This window comes from Thunnus thynnus, chromosome 19 (assembly GCF_963924715.1).
Source record: "Thunnus thynnus chromosome 19, fThuThy2.1, whole genome shotgun sequence".
Classification (NCBI taxonomy): Eukaryota; Metazoa; Chordata; class Actinopteri; order Scombriformes; family Scombridae; genus Thunnus; species Thunnus thynnus.
This window is the reverse complement of record NC_089535.1, coordinates 9,863,773-9,881,266: the sequence shown is the minus strand read 5'-3', so window position 1 is coordinate 9,881,266 and position 17,494 is coordinate 9,863,773. Positions and strand designations below refer to the sequence as shown.

General features: G+C 38.7%; 1 protein-coding gene across 3 annotated transcripts in view; it reads right to left on the bottom strand.

The window, feature by feature from the left end:
• Positions 1-17,494, bottom strand: part of garnl3 (GTPase activating Rap/RanGAP domain like 3) — a 75,631-nt gene that overhangs the window by 21,164 nt on the left and 36,973 nt on the right. For all 3 annotated transcript variants that reach the window (XM_067574007.1, XM_067574009.1, XM_067574008.1), the window contains exons 3-11: positions 11,474-11,548; positions 8,929-9,028; positions 7,208-7,326; positions 5,170-5,234; positions 3,542-3,605; positions 3,391-3,417; positions 2,637-2,712; positions 2,427-2,525; positions 1,788-1,891 (exon numbers count right to left, since the gene is read on the bottom strand). In XM_067574007.1, the coding sequence (XP_067430108.1) occupies positions 1,788-1,891; positions 2,427-2,525; positions 2,637-2,712; positions 3,391-3,417; positions 3,542-3,605; positions 5,170-5,234; positions 7,208-7,326; positions 8,929-9,028; positions 11,474-11,548 (729 nt within the window). The remainder of the gene's footprint in view (positions 1-1,787; positions 1,892-2,426; positions 2,526-2,636; positions 2,713-3,390; positions 3,418-3,541; positions 3,606-5,169; positions 5,235-7,207; positions 7,327-8,928; positions 9,029-11,473; positions 11,549-17,494) is intronic.

Genomic DNA, 17,494 nt, shown 5'->3' with positions numbered 1-17,494 from the left:
TCAGAGGCAGCAACATCTAGCACATCTACTGCACTCACTCCTGTCTCACCTGCATGTTTCATCATCTCTATTTTGCTATTTTATGATATTCCCTTTGTCACCCATCCTCCTCAATTTAATATATTTTGCTCTTTTTATTTGCTTTTGTCTTTCTGGGTTTTTTTATTCAGATCTCAACTTCTCAACACATGGATGATTCCTGACAATTTCGGTGACTTGTCCGACCTTTCGGTTTACAAAACTATCAAGTCAAAATTTACCCTTGTCCAACTCTTTGGTTCATGTCAAGGTATTTGGAAAACTAAATAATCAAACCCAGATTCCCCATGAAATTTTCTGTAGAAATGTGTGGTCCTCAGAGTGTGAATGGTGACCCCCCTACTGTAACTCTTCTGGCACCACCATCCAGTCATAAATTCCACTTGTAAAAAAAGAAAAATCAAAATTTAAAACACATTTTGTCCCATTTTTAGCACTGGGAGCTTTTTTCTAGGGCAATGCATGGGCCAAAATGTTGACTTTGCACACAGCCTATTTCATTATCTAAGAGGCAGACTGCTATGAAATGACTTCTGCAAAATCATGCTCCAAAATGAATAAATCAGTACGTAGCCTTTCCTCTAGCATTACACTCAAAATGAACTTTTTTTTTAGCCATTAAGGCTCTACACAGGTCAACCTTTTTAGGATGCTGTTCTTTACATCCAATATTTTTGTTTTGTGGGATGAATGAACACTTCACTAATTAAGCTGAACTGAATTAATGCTGCAGAAAGAGCCTGTGCTCAGGGATGAAGTACAATCACATTTGATCAAATGCAGCTCTTGTCACTCAGGTGGATGGGAGATGAGAGACAGGCCGGCAGCCACACTCTGTACTAGCACAGAGTGTTCCTTATTATTGATCGCCAGAATGTTTTTTTTTTTTTTTTATCTGAAGAAGAAATCCAATTATGTGTCAGATCTGCTAAGCACCGGTGCTTTAAATCATACTCGCTAATATTGGCATTACAGAATGGAGCTCTACAGTAAAGGTAATAACATCCTTTCTTCTCCTTTCCTTCCTAAAGTGACCATATTTTGCCAAGTTGGCTGCGATAGTGCTGCCTTCCTATCGGTGTACTGTTGAAATGGGAGAGATGAAGACCTGTGACCGATATGCATTGAAAGTTTCTGCAATTTCTCCAACACCTGTGTACTTCTTATAGCCGGTTTGTGGTAAAACGTGAAGGTGAAAGAGGTGCAAAGTATGAAAGAAGTGCAGAAAGAGAGCGAGGCAGAGAAAACCTGGATGTCAACGGAAGGAGAGTAGAGAGGGAGAAATATTTATCAAAGTGTTATCAGTCTGAAACATCATGAGACCTCAGCTCTCTCCCTTATAAGTTGTTTTCTGTCTGTTTTGGATGAGTAAACATTTAACAAGACTAAGAATCTACAGCCACGCTAGCAGCTCTGTGAGGCTGTACTTCAGCAGTGATGGTGCTGTGAGCTAAATGCTAACATGCTAATGTTTACCATCTTAGTTTAGTTTAGGGGGTTTGCGTCCAAATGTTTGCACTAAAAACAGAGCGCTATGGCTGAGGTTGATTAGTTTTACATTTAGTTGATTCAAAGTGAAATTCAGACCTGATGATGGTGCCAGAGAAAAAGTTACGAGTCATCCTGTGTGCAACATAAATATCTGTACCAAACAGCATCACAATGCACCCTATAGCGGACTGCCGACTGGCTGACAGACTGACTGACTGCATGACTAAAAATGCATGATGACACATGCAGACACACACCTGCTGTTTGTTCTCTTTAGAGTAGGGTAACATGGTGGACACGTGGAACATGAGCTCATGGCCTTGATACACTGTGTAGATGGACTTAATTCCTGTAGTGTCATCTGCAAATATAAAAGAGCAGAAACAGAAAAGGAAAATAAGAAAACATATTTGCATACTTGAAGATCTTTACTTTGTGATACTATACTAGCAATACCAGCATGGACATTAAGAGATTTTGTTCACTGTAATTGTTCCTCCTGTACCTTTCCATGTACTATAAGTGATGGGGGACAAAATTCAGTTCTTGTTGTGTGTGAAAGTGTTATCTTCCACAGTTTTTTGTACAAAATTCCCTATTTGTGTCTCCTTATTGAACTGCAGTAGAGGGATAGTTCACAAAGAGGGAATTTCGTACTAAAAAGACTAACTCTGACAGCTATAGTTACTAGATACCTGCTTATCTAGACAAACAGTTGAAGCCTCATATTAACTGAACTTATATCTAATTGAATTAAGAAGGGATTACGTTACAGACATTAAAGATGGGAGGAACAATTACAGTGACCAACAATGTACATTTGGACATGTAAGTATTGTTTTGCGATAGACTTTAAAAAAAATATCCTTTCATAAAATGTGATTCAGCTCTCTTACTCTTGGTGTCGAGCCCTCCGCGGTAACCTGCCCATCCCTGCAGCGTGATGGCGTCACCCAGCAGGTTGAGAAACTTATCAAAGCTCTCACTCCCCGTCTCTAAAACAGGCACACACAGAACATTTGACTCAGCAGATATCTTTTATTGTATAGTTACTGTATAATACTTTTGAACCCTAAAAAGAAAAGGTTGGGTATAGTGGGATTTACCATTGCTAAACATCTCGTCATCTGTGAGCTGTCCGTCTTTGGCAAACAGGACGCCAAATTTAAAGTTGACAGAACCCTACAAAATTCAAGTTGGGTTAAAGATACAAAATAATTTACAATCCATACATTAAGTATTATTTTCTACTGATATACAGTGCTGATACTATGTAAAATGTGATTTTTATTAAGTATTTACAATTGTTTTACTACACTTTGTTATCTCTCTTCTTCAGGTATCTAATCTTATTTCTTCATTTTGCTGTTCTCACACTTGCACCAAAACAATTTCCTTGTTGAATAAAAGTTCTGATTCTGAAATATGATGCAAAAGATGCACAGAAGCAACTTATTATCAGTCTTTACCTAAGAATAAGAACAAAGACACACCTAGAGATTAATTATCCAACATAAACACAGGATTAATAGCATGAATTTAGTGTGCAATTAGATGGCAGGATATAAGACAAGTACTTACAAGATTAAAGACAATATTAAAGATTATTTTTCAGAGACATTTGCCAGATAAAGAATCAATAAACAATCAGATTGGTTTCTGTTATAATATGTGTGTATGTGAACATGAATGGAAATAGAAAACCAAACAAAAAGGGCACAAAATAATAGGAAATCAAATGAAAATAACTGTTGTTAATCACAAACAAAGCTGCTAACCTTGAAAAAAAAACCCAGATCACTACAAAAATCAATCAATGAGTAAGCTAAAGTGATTTGTGAGCACAGTATCATCCCATACCTCCTGTTCCTCCAACACCAGCAGATCCTGAGGGGAAGAGGACAGAACAGTGATCACTCACACTGACCAGCACTGCAGGTGGAGGTGACACAGCCCGAGGATATAAAGTATAGCTGCTGCTGATCAGGCCTGGCATTGGTGTTACTCTCACCTTCTGAATCTCCGGGTTGAGGATCTCCCTGGGGCCTTTCTCAAACCTGTCCATGTTCATTGCACTGGGAGAAGGGGAGGGTGGGGGGGGAAGGAAAGGAAGACGAGTGGAGGAAATAGTGATGAAAAAAAAAGGGGTTGTTGAGGTTTGATTAGAAGATAGATAGCCAAGGGAGTTACACACAGTAATGAGTGAGACCTGATACAGGGGATTTCTCATCCTGCTTGTACTATTTGTACTCATTTAGAGTTCGAGCTCAGTTTGAGGAATTTATAATCTCCGATCTCGTGTTTTATTCATCTCATTAGACTCTGTTACTAGTCACTCATGACATCTACTTCACTGCTTAAACACTACTGGAAACATAATATTGAAGATATGAGTGACCAGATAAATATACCTCTTTCCAAAAATGTTGCACATACTGTATATACTGAACATATACTGTATAAAATATTTTAAGGTATGCACTGTTAAACTATGCAAGCAGTGTTGCCAGATTGGGCAGTTTATTGACCAAATGGGCGCCAATCCATGTGAGTGGGCTGGTAAAAATGGGTTTTTGGGCAGCCCTTCCATTCATTCAGTTTGCAGGATTGAGATTGTACTCGTTGGCTTGACACACAATGACTGATTACTGGCACTGATCGAATGATGTTTCAGTTCTGCCCCATTTACACCTGGCAGTAAAATGCAAACTGTACCTGGATATGTTATCTGGATAAGCAAATACACACTGTGATCGGATCTCAGCCAGGTGTCAATGCAACCTGTACAGCGTGACCGCATTCATAAGGAAAAAAAAATAAATTAAAGGGTCACCTAGCTCCACCTCTTACCGCCGTCATTACAATGCGGGCACGACTGAGAAAATGAGAACACATTTTAATACCAGGCGCAAATGCAAAGACCCATTGATCAGATGTTACTATTCAAATAATTTATCCAAATATAGATCATATGTCAGGTGTGAATAGGGCTTTCATTACAACAAGGTTCATCTCGCCTGTTCATATACAGTACAGTATGTGCAGACTTTTTAAGTGTAATGTAATGTTATCCAAAAGACTTAGGGGGAGATTGTATTTCATTATTGCAACCTTTGTTCTTTGCCTAACTTATACAAATAAAACAGAAGATCTGAAGTTTTTCTTCCGACCAAATGCTTAATTTTCTTTTCTTCTACTTGTATTCTACCACAGAATTGAACGGGGGGCTTTGAGGGGCCGAATTCCTTCCCAGCACTGCATGTTACACTGCTATTGAGGTTGAGTGTTTACTGTCGTATAGATTCAAGCATGTGTGAGCGCTATTGTAACAAAATATCATCATATACTGGTGGAGGCTTAAAAATCTGGTCATACTAACACAGCTTGGTGGCAAATGCTTGTATTTACACTTTGCCTTAATAATAGTATAACACACTTCTATCTGTGTGTGTGTGCAGATTCATAGAAACTTCTCCAAAGTGGACATTTTAGTGTCAAATCTGGCAACACTGTATGCAAGTCTTTCTGTCTCAGCAGCAGCAGTGAGTTCACCAGCAATGTCAACTTCTTATAGTGTATATGGATTGTAACGAGTGGATGAACTGTGTCAGCTTAGAGCTTCAGGGCTGCACTTCTCACCTTAGGATGGACTTGACTGATAGTGTTTTGGTGGGGCTGTAGGGGAGGCTGATCTTCAGAGTGCCCTGAGCGAAGAAAGAGGACACAGGTCAGGGATTACAAACTCTTAGCACAGTGGGCTTCAATCGCCTTTTCTCTGAGGAGCCACTTACTCAGATCATGCTTTGTTGTAACTCGGAATTGATTTCCGAGGCTATTTGAGAAGGGTTATAAAATACTCGTCTACAAATCTGACAGACTATTGTTAATTTTTTAAAAGAATATCCTGTAAACTCAGTAACACCCCGAAAGATATTCACAGCGCACATATTACATTTTTCAATCAGTCATAGAATAATTACAGAGAACCAAATTAAACCAAAGCCGTTCAACAACAACAACATCCTGTACCAGTTAGAGTCTGACAGAAACAAGACAAATAAATGTGATCAGGCAGCGGAGGTGCACCACTCTAATCAGGTTCCAGATGAGGCTAGAGCCCAAAATTAGATCCAAGCTATCTTGGTCATGAAGCTGAGTCATCACACTACAAACACACATTAATGTACATGCATCTCTCGCACACACACATACACACATATGGTGACTCAAAAGTAGTGTAGCATAGTCCCCCAAGATGCCATTTTGTTCTTTCTCATATTTAGATCACAGAAAAAGTACCACCCACGACACTTGCACACTGTTTTTCAAGGTAGTTGGCAGGTTGGTTGTTAGAAGGATCTTGGAGAAGTTGCCACAGTTCTTCTGAGGATTTAGACTCAGTCTCAGTTGCTTATGTCTCTTTGTATAAGCCCAGACTGACCCCGCAATGTTGAGATCAGGGCTCTGTGGGGGCCATACCATCTGCTGCAGGACTCTTTGTTCTGCTTGTTGCTGAAAATAGTTCTTTATGAATCTAGCTGTATGTTTGGGGTTACTGCCATGCTGCAGAGTAAATTTGGGACTGCTGCCTAACTGATGGTTTTGCATAATGGATAAGAATCTAAACATATAAGTGTATGTATATATAGAAATAAATAAATATAAATATGTATAGATAGATAGATAGATAGATAGATAGACAGTACCAGTCCAAAAATTGGACACACTTTCTCATTAAAGTGAATGGGAAGGTGTGTCCAGACTTTGGACTGGTACTGTATATTATATATGGACTTTATAGTAACGATTTACTTTAAGTCCTCCTATTTAACATTTAGAAGCAGTATATAAACAGTTAATAAATGGTTTATAACGTGTAGTTGTAACTCCTCCTGTCGGCACCCATAACTGGATGCTGGTATATAAGCAGATAATGAATGCAAATATATTAAAACATATCTTTTTGTGGCTACATTTTACTGTTTTATAAACCATTTATTAAATGTTTATATACTGCTTATAAATACTAAATAGCAGAAGTGTAATTGACTTAATATAATAAATATAAATAATACATATTACAATGCCTTGTTTAGGCAAGGATTAAACCAGTGCTTCCCAGTCTTTTTGGCTTGTGACCCTTTACAAAAAAACAATGTTTAGTTCAGGCTCCTTGTCGTGTTTCAGACATCTATGAGTTATTACCAGCTCCACCAAAGAGAGATTTCCTCTTTAAACGTCTCAGATGGTTTCATTTAAATAACTATTTGAAGCTCAAACAGGAACAGCATAAAAACCAGCAAAGAATAGAGAAAAGTCCAAAAAATTAACACAGATTTGTGTAGCAGAACTTTGTCTTTCTTCTTTTCTACCTCATCCATCATCTCACAACCTGTCAGATTTATTTTGGGACCCTTTGAAGGTGGCCTTGCTGGAGTCAACTACCTAAAGCTAGCTCCACTTTGACCAACCACAACAGTTAAGTCATACAATATAGTACTGTAATGTTATACATAATTTATTAGTAACAGGGGCCATATTAGTCTGCAGAGCCAGTACTTTTACTTTTGATACGTCAAGTACGTTTAGCTGATAATATTTATGTGCTTTTTTCTTAAGTAGGATTTTGAATGCAGGACTTTTACTTGTAAAGTAAAGGATCTGATTGTGAACTCACCGTCTTTCTCCAAAGGATGGCTCTATACTGAGGAACCCGCTGGTTGTTCTGGTCTGAAAGAACCACCGACAGGTAGAAGGGATTCTTCTCTGCATCTGTACCCACGTAGTTCTGGTGGACTGAGGGAGACAAGAGATAATATACAGATAAAATTATACAGGATATTTAATGTGTGGATGTGACAATAAAAATATCAAAGAGTGACTGGAGAACTGATGCTTTAGTTTCACATAATTAAGGTAGAAAATGTGGTTTTCTGCACAACCGTAAGAGTGATTTTGTGTTCCCTTCTTCCCTTTCATTCATTATTTTCTGTCTACCTTTCATTTATTACTCCCTGTCGCCGCTACTCTCTGTGTGACATGGGCACAGACAAAGATCTCCTGACGAGTCGCACATTCATGCCTCTACCTCTTTGGTTGACAGGGTAACATCTTCAGAAACAAATGCCGACCAGACCTCCAAACCCAATTAAACACAGGATCTCTGCCTGTGCTGCTGTTCCTTTTGTTTGTCCTCATCTAATGCTTTCTTTTCTTCCAAAGTTTCATCTTTCTTCCAGGATTTCTCTTTCTTTCCCCATTTAAATTCTCCATTAGCCATGTTTTTATGCTTTGGGTAAGCCACGACTTTACAAGGTTGGGATGCAATTACATATTTATTATCCAGACAGCTCAAGGCTTTGTCTTACGAAAACATTCTACAATCAGGAATTATCTCTCTACATAAACAAAGACAATGAGTTGCATTCTTCTTCATCAAATCATGAAGAAATTCAAGTCATTGTTCTACCAAAACTGGGTGCTTCATCAAACAGGAAATGCTCATGTTAGAATAATTGGCCTAGAGTTCATAATGTGTTGTGTTGTACGATGGAGTCAGCTTTGCTCAGGCTGTAAGACACAGATGGCTCAGCTGCAGTCCAAACAGGTCGAGCCAAGTTTCTGGAGACATGGCTCATTTTAAACTGGCCATGCCATTGTGTGAATAGACCCTGGCTTGTGGATAAGAAGTTTTTTTTCTCTCTCCTACTCGCTGGCTTTTTTCACTGTCTAACTTTCCTTCACAATTATCTCCATCTAACTCGGGCTCTGTCCTTTATCTCAACCTTTCAGCTGAAGGCTTTCTTCCTAATTCGAGTCACGGTAAAAAAGAAACCCGATGATCTTTTGTCGCGCGACTTGCTGTATCGCATACGGTGTGAGTTTGAGGACAGGCAGGGTGTTAATGAGGGTGTGCGAGATGATGAGGGTCAGAAAGGTGAAGGAGCAGGTGACCGAATCTAATTTTTTAACAATCTCAGAAGCTGCTCCTGCTAGCCTTCAGCACACACAACGCTGGGCTCATTTCATAAGCCAACAGTCCAATCTTAATTGTGTTATCTGTTGGAGGAGAGCCTTTGCTCTGTTTGGTGAGCCTGTATATCCTCCATAGGCTTCCTCCCTGGGTGGTGTACAGGATTAGAGTGTAGTTGAGACTCTCAGTGGGGATATGGTTGTATGCTAACAAGTTTTGGCCTTGAATGAAGAGCGGTGCAGTGTGAGGACAAGGCTGACTGCATAAGATAAGAAACGTCCTGTGGACCAGGGAAGAAATTCAGAGGATGTTTTATTTCTGCAGTGTCTGAGAGCCAGTTTATAGGCTCTCCCTCACCGCCACCCGCTGTATTTCTCTCTCTATCTAACACTTTCTATGTGTGTTCACAGCAGAGAAACACTGACCTTTTCCCAGGAAGTATTTAAAGAACCATCTGGTGTGGTACTCTGGATTCTCCAGATGGACATCAGTTCTCCTCCAGGTTCCTGGAGTGTAGTCCGAAGTCTGTTTGTCACACACACACACACACACACACACACACAGACACACACACACACACACCACATTATCATCATGATGGTCACAGCTTGAGTCACAGCAGTCTTTTCTGTGGAAAACTGTTACACAATGCAGCGATTACAATATAGGACATCAGATGCAGCAAAGCACGGTAAACTTGAGTCTGTCTTTATGTAATCACCATTGTTGTATCATGACGTAAATAATCTGGAGGACATCAATAATTTTAATTAGAATTTTAAGGCTAAAGTTTTGGAAGTGGGCCTTTTCTCTTATGTAACATGACGTCCTAAATCATATCAGGATGTGAGAAACAGCACCATTTTTCGCCACAGATGGACAAAATGTTAAGATCTGTCTAAACTGCACTGAGGATGAGACACCAATAACAAAATAAAACTTGATGAAAGCACAATGTTAATTAACAGAAGTCCCAAACTGTATGGGAAGAGAGTGCTGATGGTTCTTTAATCTGGTAACATTTTACTTTAAGGACATAAAACAGGAAGCTGGCTGCTGACAAAGGCATAACATGTTGTCAATCGACTGTAAATAGCGGCAATGACATGAGGAGATCTGGTGAGCAAGATGGCGGGTGAAAAGACCTTTTATGTAACGCAGCAGTAAAGGAAATAGCAGATGTCCATATTGATGCATGTACCAATATAAAATACAGGTTATGTTGTCTTTCACTCAGTGATCGTGTGACATGCGACCATTTCTTCTCTATGCTTGTTTATGTTTACATACAATTTTTGCAGCTAATTCAGTTACTGTTTGTTTAGTGACCCCTAATATGAGGCAGTTTGTACCTGCGACCCCTCATCACAGGAGGCTTTAAGTTTGTCTATGAGTTGTGTGAAGAAAAATAAATTTCTCCTGCAAACTGCTCAGATTGTTTGATTTAAATAAGTTTCAGTGACCAGAGAAGGAAGAGTGTCCAATATTTCACAAGGAAAAAGCAAAGATAGGAGAAATGAATGTTGCAGACTGATGGCTTTTCTTCTTTTCCGGTCCTATTAATCATCTTGTGACACTTCAGATGGATCTTTTGGCCTGCTCTAGGGGTCCTGACCTGAAGGTTGGTAACCACTGCAATAAGCAACGACTGTAAAGTTTGACATTTTGGGAAAATGAAAGCTTACTTGATTTCTTGCCAAGAGTAAGATGAGAAGATGAATTATGAGCATGAAGCAGGAGCCAGGAGGTGGTTAGCCTAGCTTTAAGACTGGAGACAGCTGGCCTGGCTTTGTCCAAAGGTAAAAACATCTGTCTACCAACACCTCCACTGTCTGCTTGTTCCCTTGTCACTCTGAAAGTGATATTCGCAGCATGTAACTCCCTATAAAACCCAAAATTTCAGTTTTTACCTTTCTGTTTTTCTATGATTAAACAAACAAGATAACTGTTACTTAGTTAGCTTTAGCCATATGTATTTTTTGAACATTGGACAGAGCCAGGCTAGCTGTTTCCCCCCGTCTCCAGTCTTTATGCTAAGCTAAGCTAGCTGTCTGCTAGAGTGTGGTATCAATCTTCTCATCAACTTCTCAGCAAGAAAACAGATAAGTGTGTTTCCCAAAATGAGCTATTCATTTAAGCTACAGTAAGTAAGAACCATTTAACTCTTACATCCTATTCAGATCAAATTTGACCAATTTTTACATTTGGGAGCAGTAAAAATACCCTTTTCTTTTAGCCTGAAATTTTATGACTTTCCCAAAAGTGACTCAGAATATACAAACATTGAAATATCTAAACTTATTTATTCAAAACTTCAAAAATCACCATTCAAAAATGTTGCATTCTTCACATTCAATGAAATGAATTGAATTCATGATGGCTGTCATGTTCTCCTGTTTTTAGGTAACATGAGACCATATTATAGCGTGATTGAACGTTACAAATAGCGTAACAACAAAAAGTGTAAAACCTAAAGAATACACTCTCTCTGCTCTCTGAAAGCTTCATTAAGGATTAATCACCCATTAATTAATGACTGATGAGCTAATCATTAATGAAAAATAGATTTGTGGTTCAGAAATTTGGTATATAGACTAATTATGAGGGGATACTGTGAACGGTCAGACTACGAACAGTGTGTAAGGGTTAACAATAAAGTGTCATCAGTGATAAATGACTGACTATCACCATTTCAGGACAACAATAGGCAACTTACAGAAGCAAAACACAAAGAAGACCACTGATTTGAGTCAAGCTTCTTTTTTATTTTCGTCTTTTATTTTTTTTCCCTAATTGATCAACCAAAAATGGTACACAAAAGAGTTGCACCATTTACTACCTGTTGTTAATTGGGCTGCTCGTTATTTCAAAAGGTCAAGTGAGAGCAAGACAGGAGTGAATGGACGAATAGGGGATGCATATGTGTACAAAAGTGCATCATATTGTATGTATTGTATGTATGTATTGTACCTCATCTGACGAGCCATTCTCCACCCTGAAGCGTCCTGCCCTCTGGATGGCCCCATCTGCATCACTTGAAATCAGCTGAGGGAGACAGAAAGAGAGGGAGACATGTTTAAAATTAGACATGTGACAAACCATGACTTGTGCCAGACAGTAATAAGAAGGTCATAAATACATTAAAACTGGCTATTATCACTGACAAAAGAGGAACTATGGCAGACACAATCACCTCCATGTGACAACGGCAGCATGAGTCCCACTACAAACACATCTGTCCTCAACAGAGTCTTCCCCCTGTGTAGATAACCAACGTGTCCACACTTCTTTAATCATCAACAATTACTTAAGTCTTTGCCATGATTCCTGCAACTCCCTTCCCCGTAATAACCTGTTTTGATGTTCTTTTTTTCCCCGTTCTCTCATCTGCCACCCTCTACTTATCGCCCCAATTATCTGGCTCTTGCTGACTCACCTCTCTCCACTACAGCATCGGAGAGGAGACATTACAAAAGCGAAATGGGACAGTTAATGATAGTGGGAGTGTGAGAGAAACAGGAGGGCAGGGGGAGGAGAACAAAATGTATCTTGTGTAGGTACATAATACAAAGATATAGTTTAAAAAAGCATACAGTAAATTTCCCAAATTGTCACTTTCTTGCTGAAGAGTTAGTTGAGAGTTTGGTGACCATTTTTCACCTCAGCACTTTATACTCCAAGATTCAGTCACATAGCGTTCCCTATGCAAACCTTAGCAGGAAAGTCAAATTATTATTTGTAGCCAATGCTAGTGGCAGTGGCCGGTCGGGCTACCACTTTTGCCCAGAATCAAATATCTCAAAATTATAGGATGGATTGCTATGAAATTTGGTTTAGACAGTCACATCCACTGTTAGCACCACCATCAGACCAACATTTCAATTTGTCTAATACAAGTCTCAGCTGTACTTAAAGCTTATTAGCAAATGTTAGCATGCTAAAACTCTAAACTTAGATGGTGGATATGATAAATATTTTACCTACTAAACATCAGTATTGTCACTGTGAACATATTGCTTTGCTCACATTTGAGTACAGCCCCACAGAGACGCTAACATGGCTGTAATTTTACCTGTTACCCAGCAGCCGTTTATGTCTTCAAAGTTATTTTCATGATCTCAAAGACATCTGGCAGGAAATATAAAACAACTGCCCGGGTAAAATAATGTTTAAATCAAACATTTCCATAGACTGCATCACTTAAGCTCTGCTCTTCTTCTTCGCTGGAACATACATCAAATCCGCTGCACAGGCTGTGCAATCTGTGAAAATACTGGATTTAAATGTTGGTTTTACCCTCGATAAACATTATATCTTTCTTGGCAGAAAGAAGAAGTGTGTGAGATCACAAAAATACCTTTGAAGACACAGATCGCTGCTGGGTAACAGGTAAAAAAACAAACATTTTAACGTTTCCCCTAAGGTTTGTGTAGGGAGTGTTATGTATTCAAATCATAGAGTAACATACTGAGTGCTGAGGTCACAAGACTAAAAGGAAATCACTACGCCCCGTCAGGAAATAGTCCAGCACATAATCTTTATAAAACTACAACTTGTTGTATTTACATTTCGTGTTTTGCGTGGAATAAAGAAACAAGATATAGCACATTATTTAGTGACCTTTAGAGGTGCTGGTAGGTGGATTTTGTTACCTTACGAGAGATACAGGCTAATTGTTTCCCCCTGCTTCCCGTCTTTAAGCTAAGCTAAACTAACCGGCTTCTGGTGGTAGCGTCATTATTTAGCGACAAGAGTGGTATCAATCTTAACATCAAACTCTCTGCAAGAAATGTTAAACTACTCCTTTAACTTTGCTTCAGTAGATTGTCTGAGAATTCAATTCTCAGATCCGGGAATGGACAGAAGTTTGTCTCATATGGCCAGTCCACATGTTTTTCATTCGCAAGGAGAATATTTGGGTATGTATGTGTTTGTGTGATCTATATGTTTTTAGACCTGTAACAACTGAAGCAATACAGTAATTTTCATCTGAACATGGTGTGACTGGTGTATGACAGCTTCACTGAATAAAACAAACATATTACACTTACAAAATAACAGAATTACAATCAGATCAACTCTATGTATTTCACAATCTGAATACTAATGTAAAAACTGTGTGTGTATAAATACATAAACACTAGGAATGAGTCGAGTGTTTGGTGTGTCAGTGATGCTGCCGTCAACTGATCTTCTCCTATCTTGTGGACATCTAGAAACCACCTTCAATCTATTCCTCTTCACGTCCCCATTTCCTTTTTAACCCCCCAACGCCATCGTACTGAATGATGCTTGGTTGCCAGGCAACGTACTGCAGAGCCTCTCCTCCCTTGTTGCTCTTTCTCCTCGTTACCTTCCTGCCTTTCTTCTCTGCGTCGCTGGCCTCTGCTCTTTGACTGTCTTGACTGTCGTGCTCTATTTTGCTTCCCCTCGCCGATAGAGGTCTCTGCTCTGCCCACGTGTTAATGTGAAAAAAAAAAGTTCTGGCATAGTTGTATATCTCTGCTCATGCTGTGATACGTCTGTGTATGTCTGTGTGTGTCTGTGCGTATCTGTGTGTGTGTGTGTGTTGGGCACCAGATGGCCTGAAATGGTCTGAAGCAGCCAAACAAGAAGAGGATGAAAAAAGGACATTCCTGTGAGAAGACTGGACATGGAAAGCTGCTACTATCTGAGTGTAACTGACCTCTAGGAAGTATGACAATGACACACGGAAATAACGCTTTATTTTACAGGTCCTCTTTTACATTAATTTTCTGGCAATTTACAGTGTAATTTGCAGATATTTAATAATTATTTTTTAGGAAAGGGTGGTGCAATTTGGTATGAATTATGAGAAATACAGAAAAAACTGTTACACTCATATTTGGGTTCATCCATAGGTCTTAATTTGCAAAAAATCTACATTAATTATTTTCTAACATACAGAAATTACTTAGTTTTGTGTGTCAAACTACATATTAGCATATTGGGTTGTTTCTTAAAAATTCTATGATGACTCAAGGGAATTTCCCATGTATTAACAAATTACATAACCCTTTTAAAGAAGTGACAGTTACACAGCAGCTACTCTTAAGAAATTATTGAAAAGATGCTCTGGAAGTTAGTAGGAAAGTATTGGATCTGTAAAATAAAGTGTTAACAAGATTGTTGATAGATGCTCACTCATTGCAGAGTTTTTTAAGAAACAACCTAATATGCTGATATACTAATATATCGTTTGACTCATGAAACTACACACTAAAAAGGTATGTTTTTTCTGTAAAAGAATAGTTAAGAATGTAATTTCTGGAGATTTTTAGCAAAGTAACAACCCTAACTCTAACTATGAACCAAAATATAATGAGTGGATACTTATCGAGTAACCAACTTAACTCTTTTTTCCCCATTTTTCTTATAATTTGTGCCAAATTGCACCACCCTTTCTGTAAAATGTCCTAAAAATGAACTGTTACATATCCCAAATGTCCAGGAAATGTGTATAAAATGAAGGGACCTGTAAAATAAAGCATTACCACATAGAGGAAGGAAAGAAAACAAACAATTTTCCCCTTTGCAAACACCTATTTCACACACATAATGCTTCATACACCTCAGATTAAACGTAGCAGGGAGGTTTTCCTGCTGTAAGGATCTAAGAATCATGCACAATGATAAACAGACAGCTAAAAACCACGTTGTGAACGGCTGACACAATCTGTACACAACTAAGCAGGGCACAGTGTTTATCAGTTTGGAGAGTGGGTAGTGTGCCCTACTTCAGCAGCTCATTAGATCATGTCAGACAGTACAATGAGGAGGAGAGTGATGAGAGAGCACTTATCATGGAAAGAGAGCGAGAGGGTTAAAGTCTATTGAAAACATTCCAGTGAGCAAGTGAGGATAAGAGGCGGGAGCTTCACATTCGGAATAAAATCATTAAGGACGGTCACACTAACGTTATTGTTCATGCTAAATTAAATCTGATATGCAGTACTGTAGCTGGGGGATTAGAAATCTCTTAAATGAAATTCTGCAACTTTAGTGTTACTGGAGTTGGCTCTGAGAGAGTCATACATATTATAACAAATAAGTAAATAGCTGGTTTTTATGTTGTGTCTAAGCGGCAACCTCCGGGCTGAAAAAGGAAGCCAACGCGGAAGTGCCAAAAACTGTAGTTCCTTGAATGGCCACTAGACCCCCAAGTTAAAATACCCAACTTTACAGCAGAGATAAACATGTTTACAGCCTGGTACAAAAAAATGGTTTTGGTCTCTGTAGCTAATTTCCCCTTTCATGATAACTGTACAAGGGGTGAATTTTTATATAACTTACCCATTTTAAATTCTATTAAGGCTTAAAGTTACAAATAATTAAGGGTGTGGCTGCTTTGAGTGACAGGTGGGTGCCGTCACATGCAAGTCGCTACCTCGGTAACGTAACCATGGCATAACTTTATGGTTTCATATGTGAAAAATAAACTCAGTTTTTGTGCATCATCCATGTTCAGTCAATTTCTGTACTTTGTTTTTCTGTGAAAACAAAGTATTGTGTGGTTCTCAGTAAAAAGGACAACATGTTACTCATTTTCTATATCATTGAGACGGCCTTTAAACAATTAAGCTTTTTCCTCTTCCAGACTGATGTCTTCCAGACATCCAGTGTCAACACTGAGTGGTTTCACACCGGATCTCAACTGGGCACATTTAGATGTTTGTCTTCTCTGTATCATATCCATATTTGTACTAAATGTATCTCAGTTTTGGTTTAATCCAAACCAAAAACATGGAAAGTACAGCAGCTGGTATTTTGTAATGAAATACACTGAAATTGCTTTGGGAGACGTTTTCTTTTTCATGTTTAGTCTTGTTTCAAGCAATCATAACATAAAAGAAAATTCCGGTCACTGTTATCGTTTATTTCCTTTCACTGTCTTCAATCACCGCTGGAGCTGTGATGTTACTATCTAAAACTCTAGTTTACTAGTTAGTTAACTTTTTATTTCCTTTAACTTCAAAGTGAATATATATATTTTTTAAAAACCTACATACACAACGCACTTGTTAAGATATATCATATGTTGGATGAAGGGATGTGGACTAGGCCTGGGCAATAATTCAATGCGATTATTTCTCGACTTTCAGTGGACTCTTATTGTAATAAATTGATTGATTGATCCAAATTGATTCCGAGCAAGGGGAGTTTTTTCTGATGTAAAGCACAATGCTTTAACAATACTGTGATAAATATCGATATATGCTGAATATATAAATATTCCTATTGATACAACATTTATTTCAGCCTTAGTGTGCACACAGGTAAAGCACAAGTTGAATTTTCTCTCTTAGGTATACTGTATATAATGAGATAATACAATCCAATGGATAGAGCGCCAAGCATGTTTACTGCAGGTGTGAAGCTCTGATAAACGACAGAGAGCTTTCTGTGTAATAATTGCCTGTGTCTTAGGAGAGGCTGCAGAAAAAAAATACTGCCTTCCATCCTTTCATATGCATATTAATAGGCCTGAAAACAAATATAATTTCTACATATTTCCTGGTGTGGCGGCATGTGCCTGCATGGGTTTATGCGTGAGAAAGAGACTGCGCTGTGAATGAGCTTCGCTATTCCATTAAAAACTGTAAAGTAAATGTATAAGCTATGGGCCTGTATCTCCCTCCATTTCTCTTGCCTCCTGCAACATTAACTGTCCAATCGCAGGATAATGGAGGGGAAACCGATGCAGCGTTCAGACAGAGCAATGCACCGCCTCCCTAGTGTATGTGTGTGTGTGTGTGTGTGTGTGTGTCTGCATGTGTGAGAGGGATAGAGAACATAACGTGTGACATTCTGTATTAAATGTGCGTTTAGGTAAGTGTTTGTGCTGCTGCGTGTGAAAAGGCTCTCTGCTGTTTTTTGGGTGAAAGAATGAAAAATGGCAGGAGAAAGGAGAGATTAAGCGCTCTGGGGAGTCTGTGTGTGTGTGTTTGTGTGCACAAACATATGCATGCA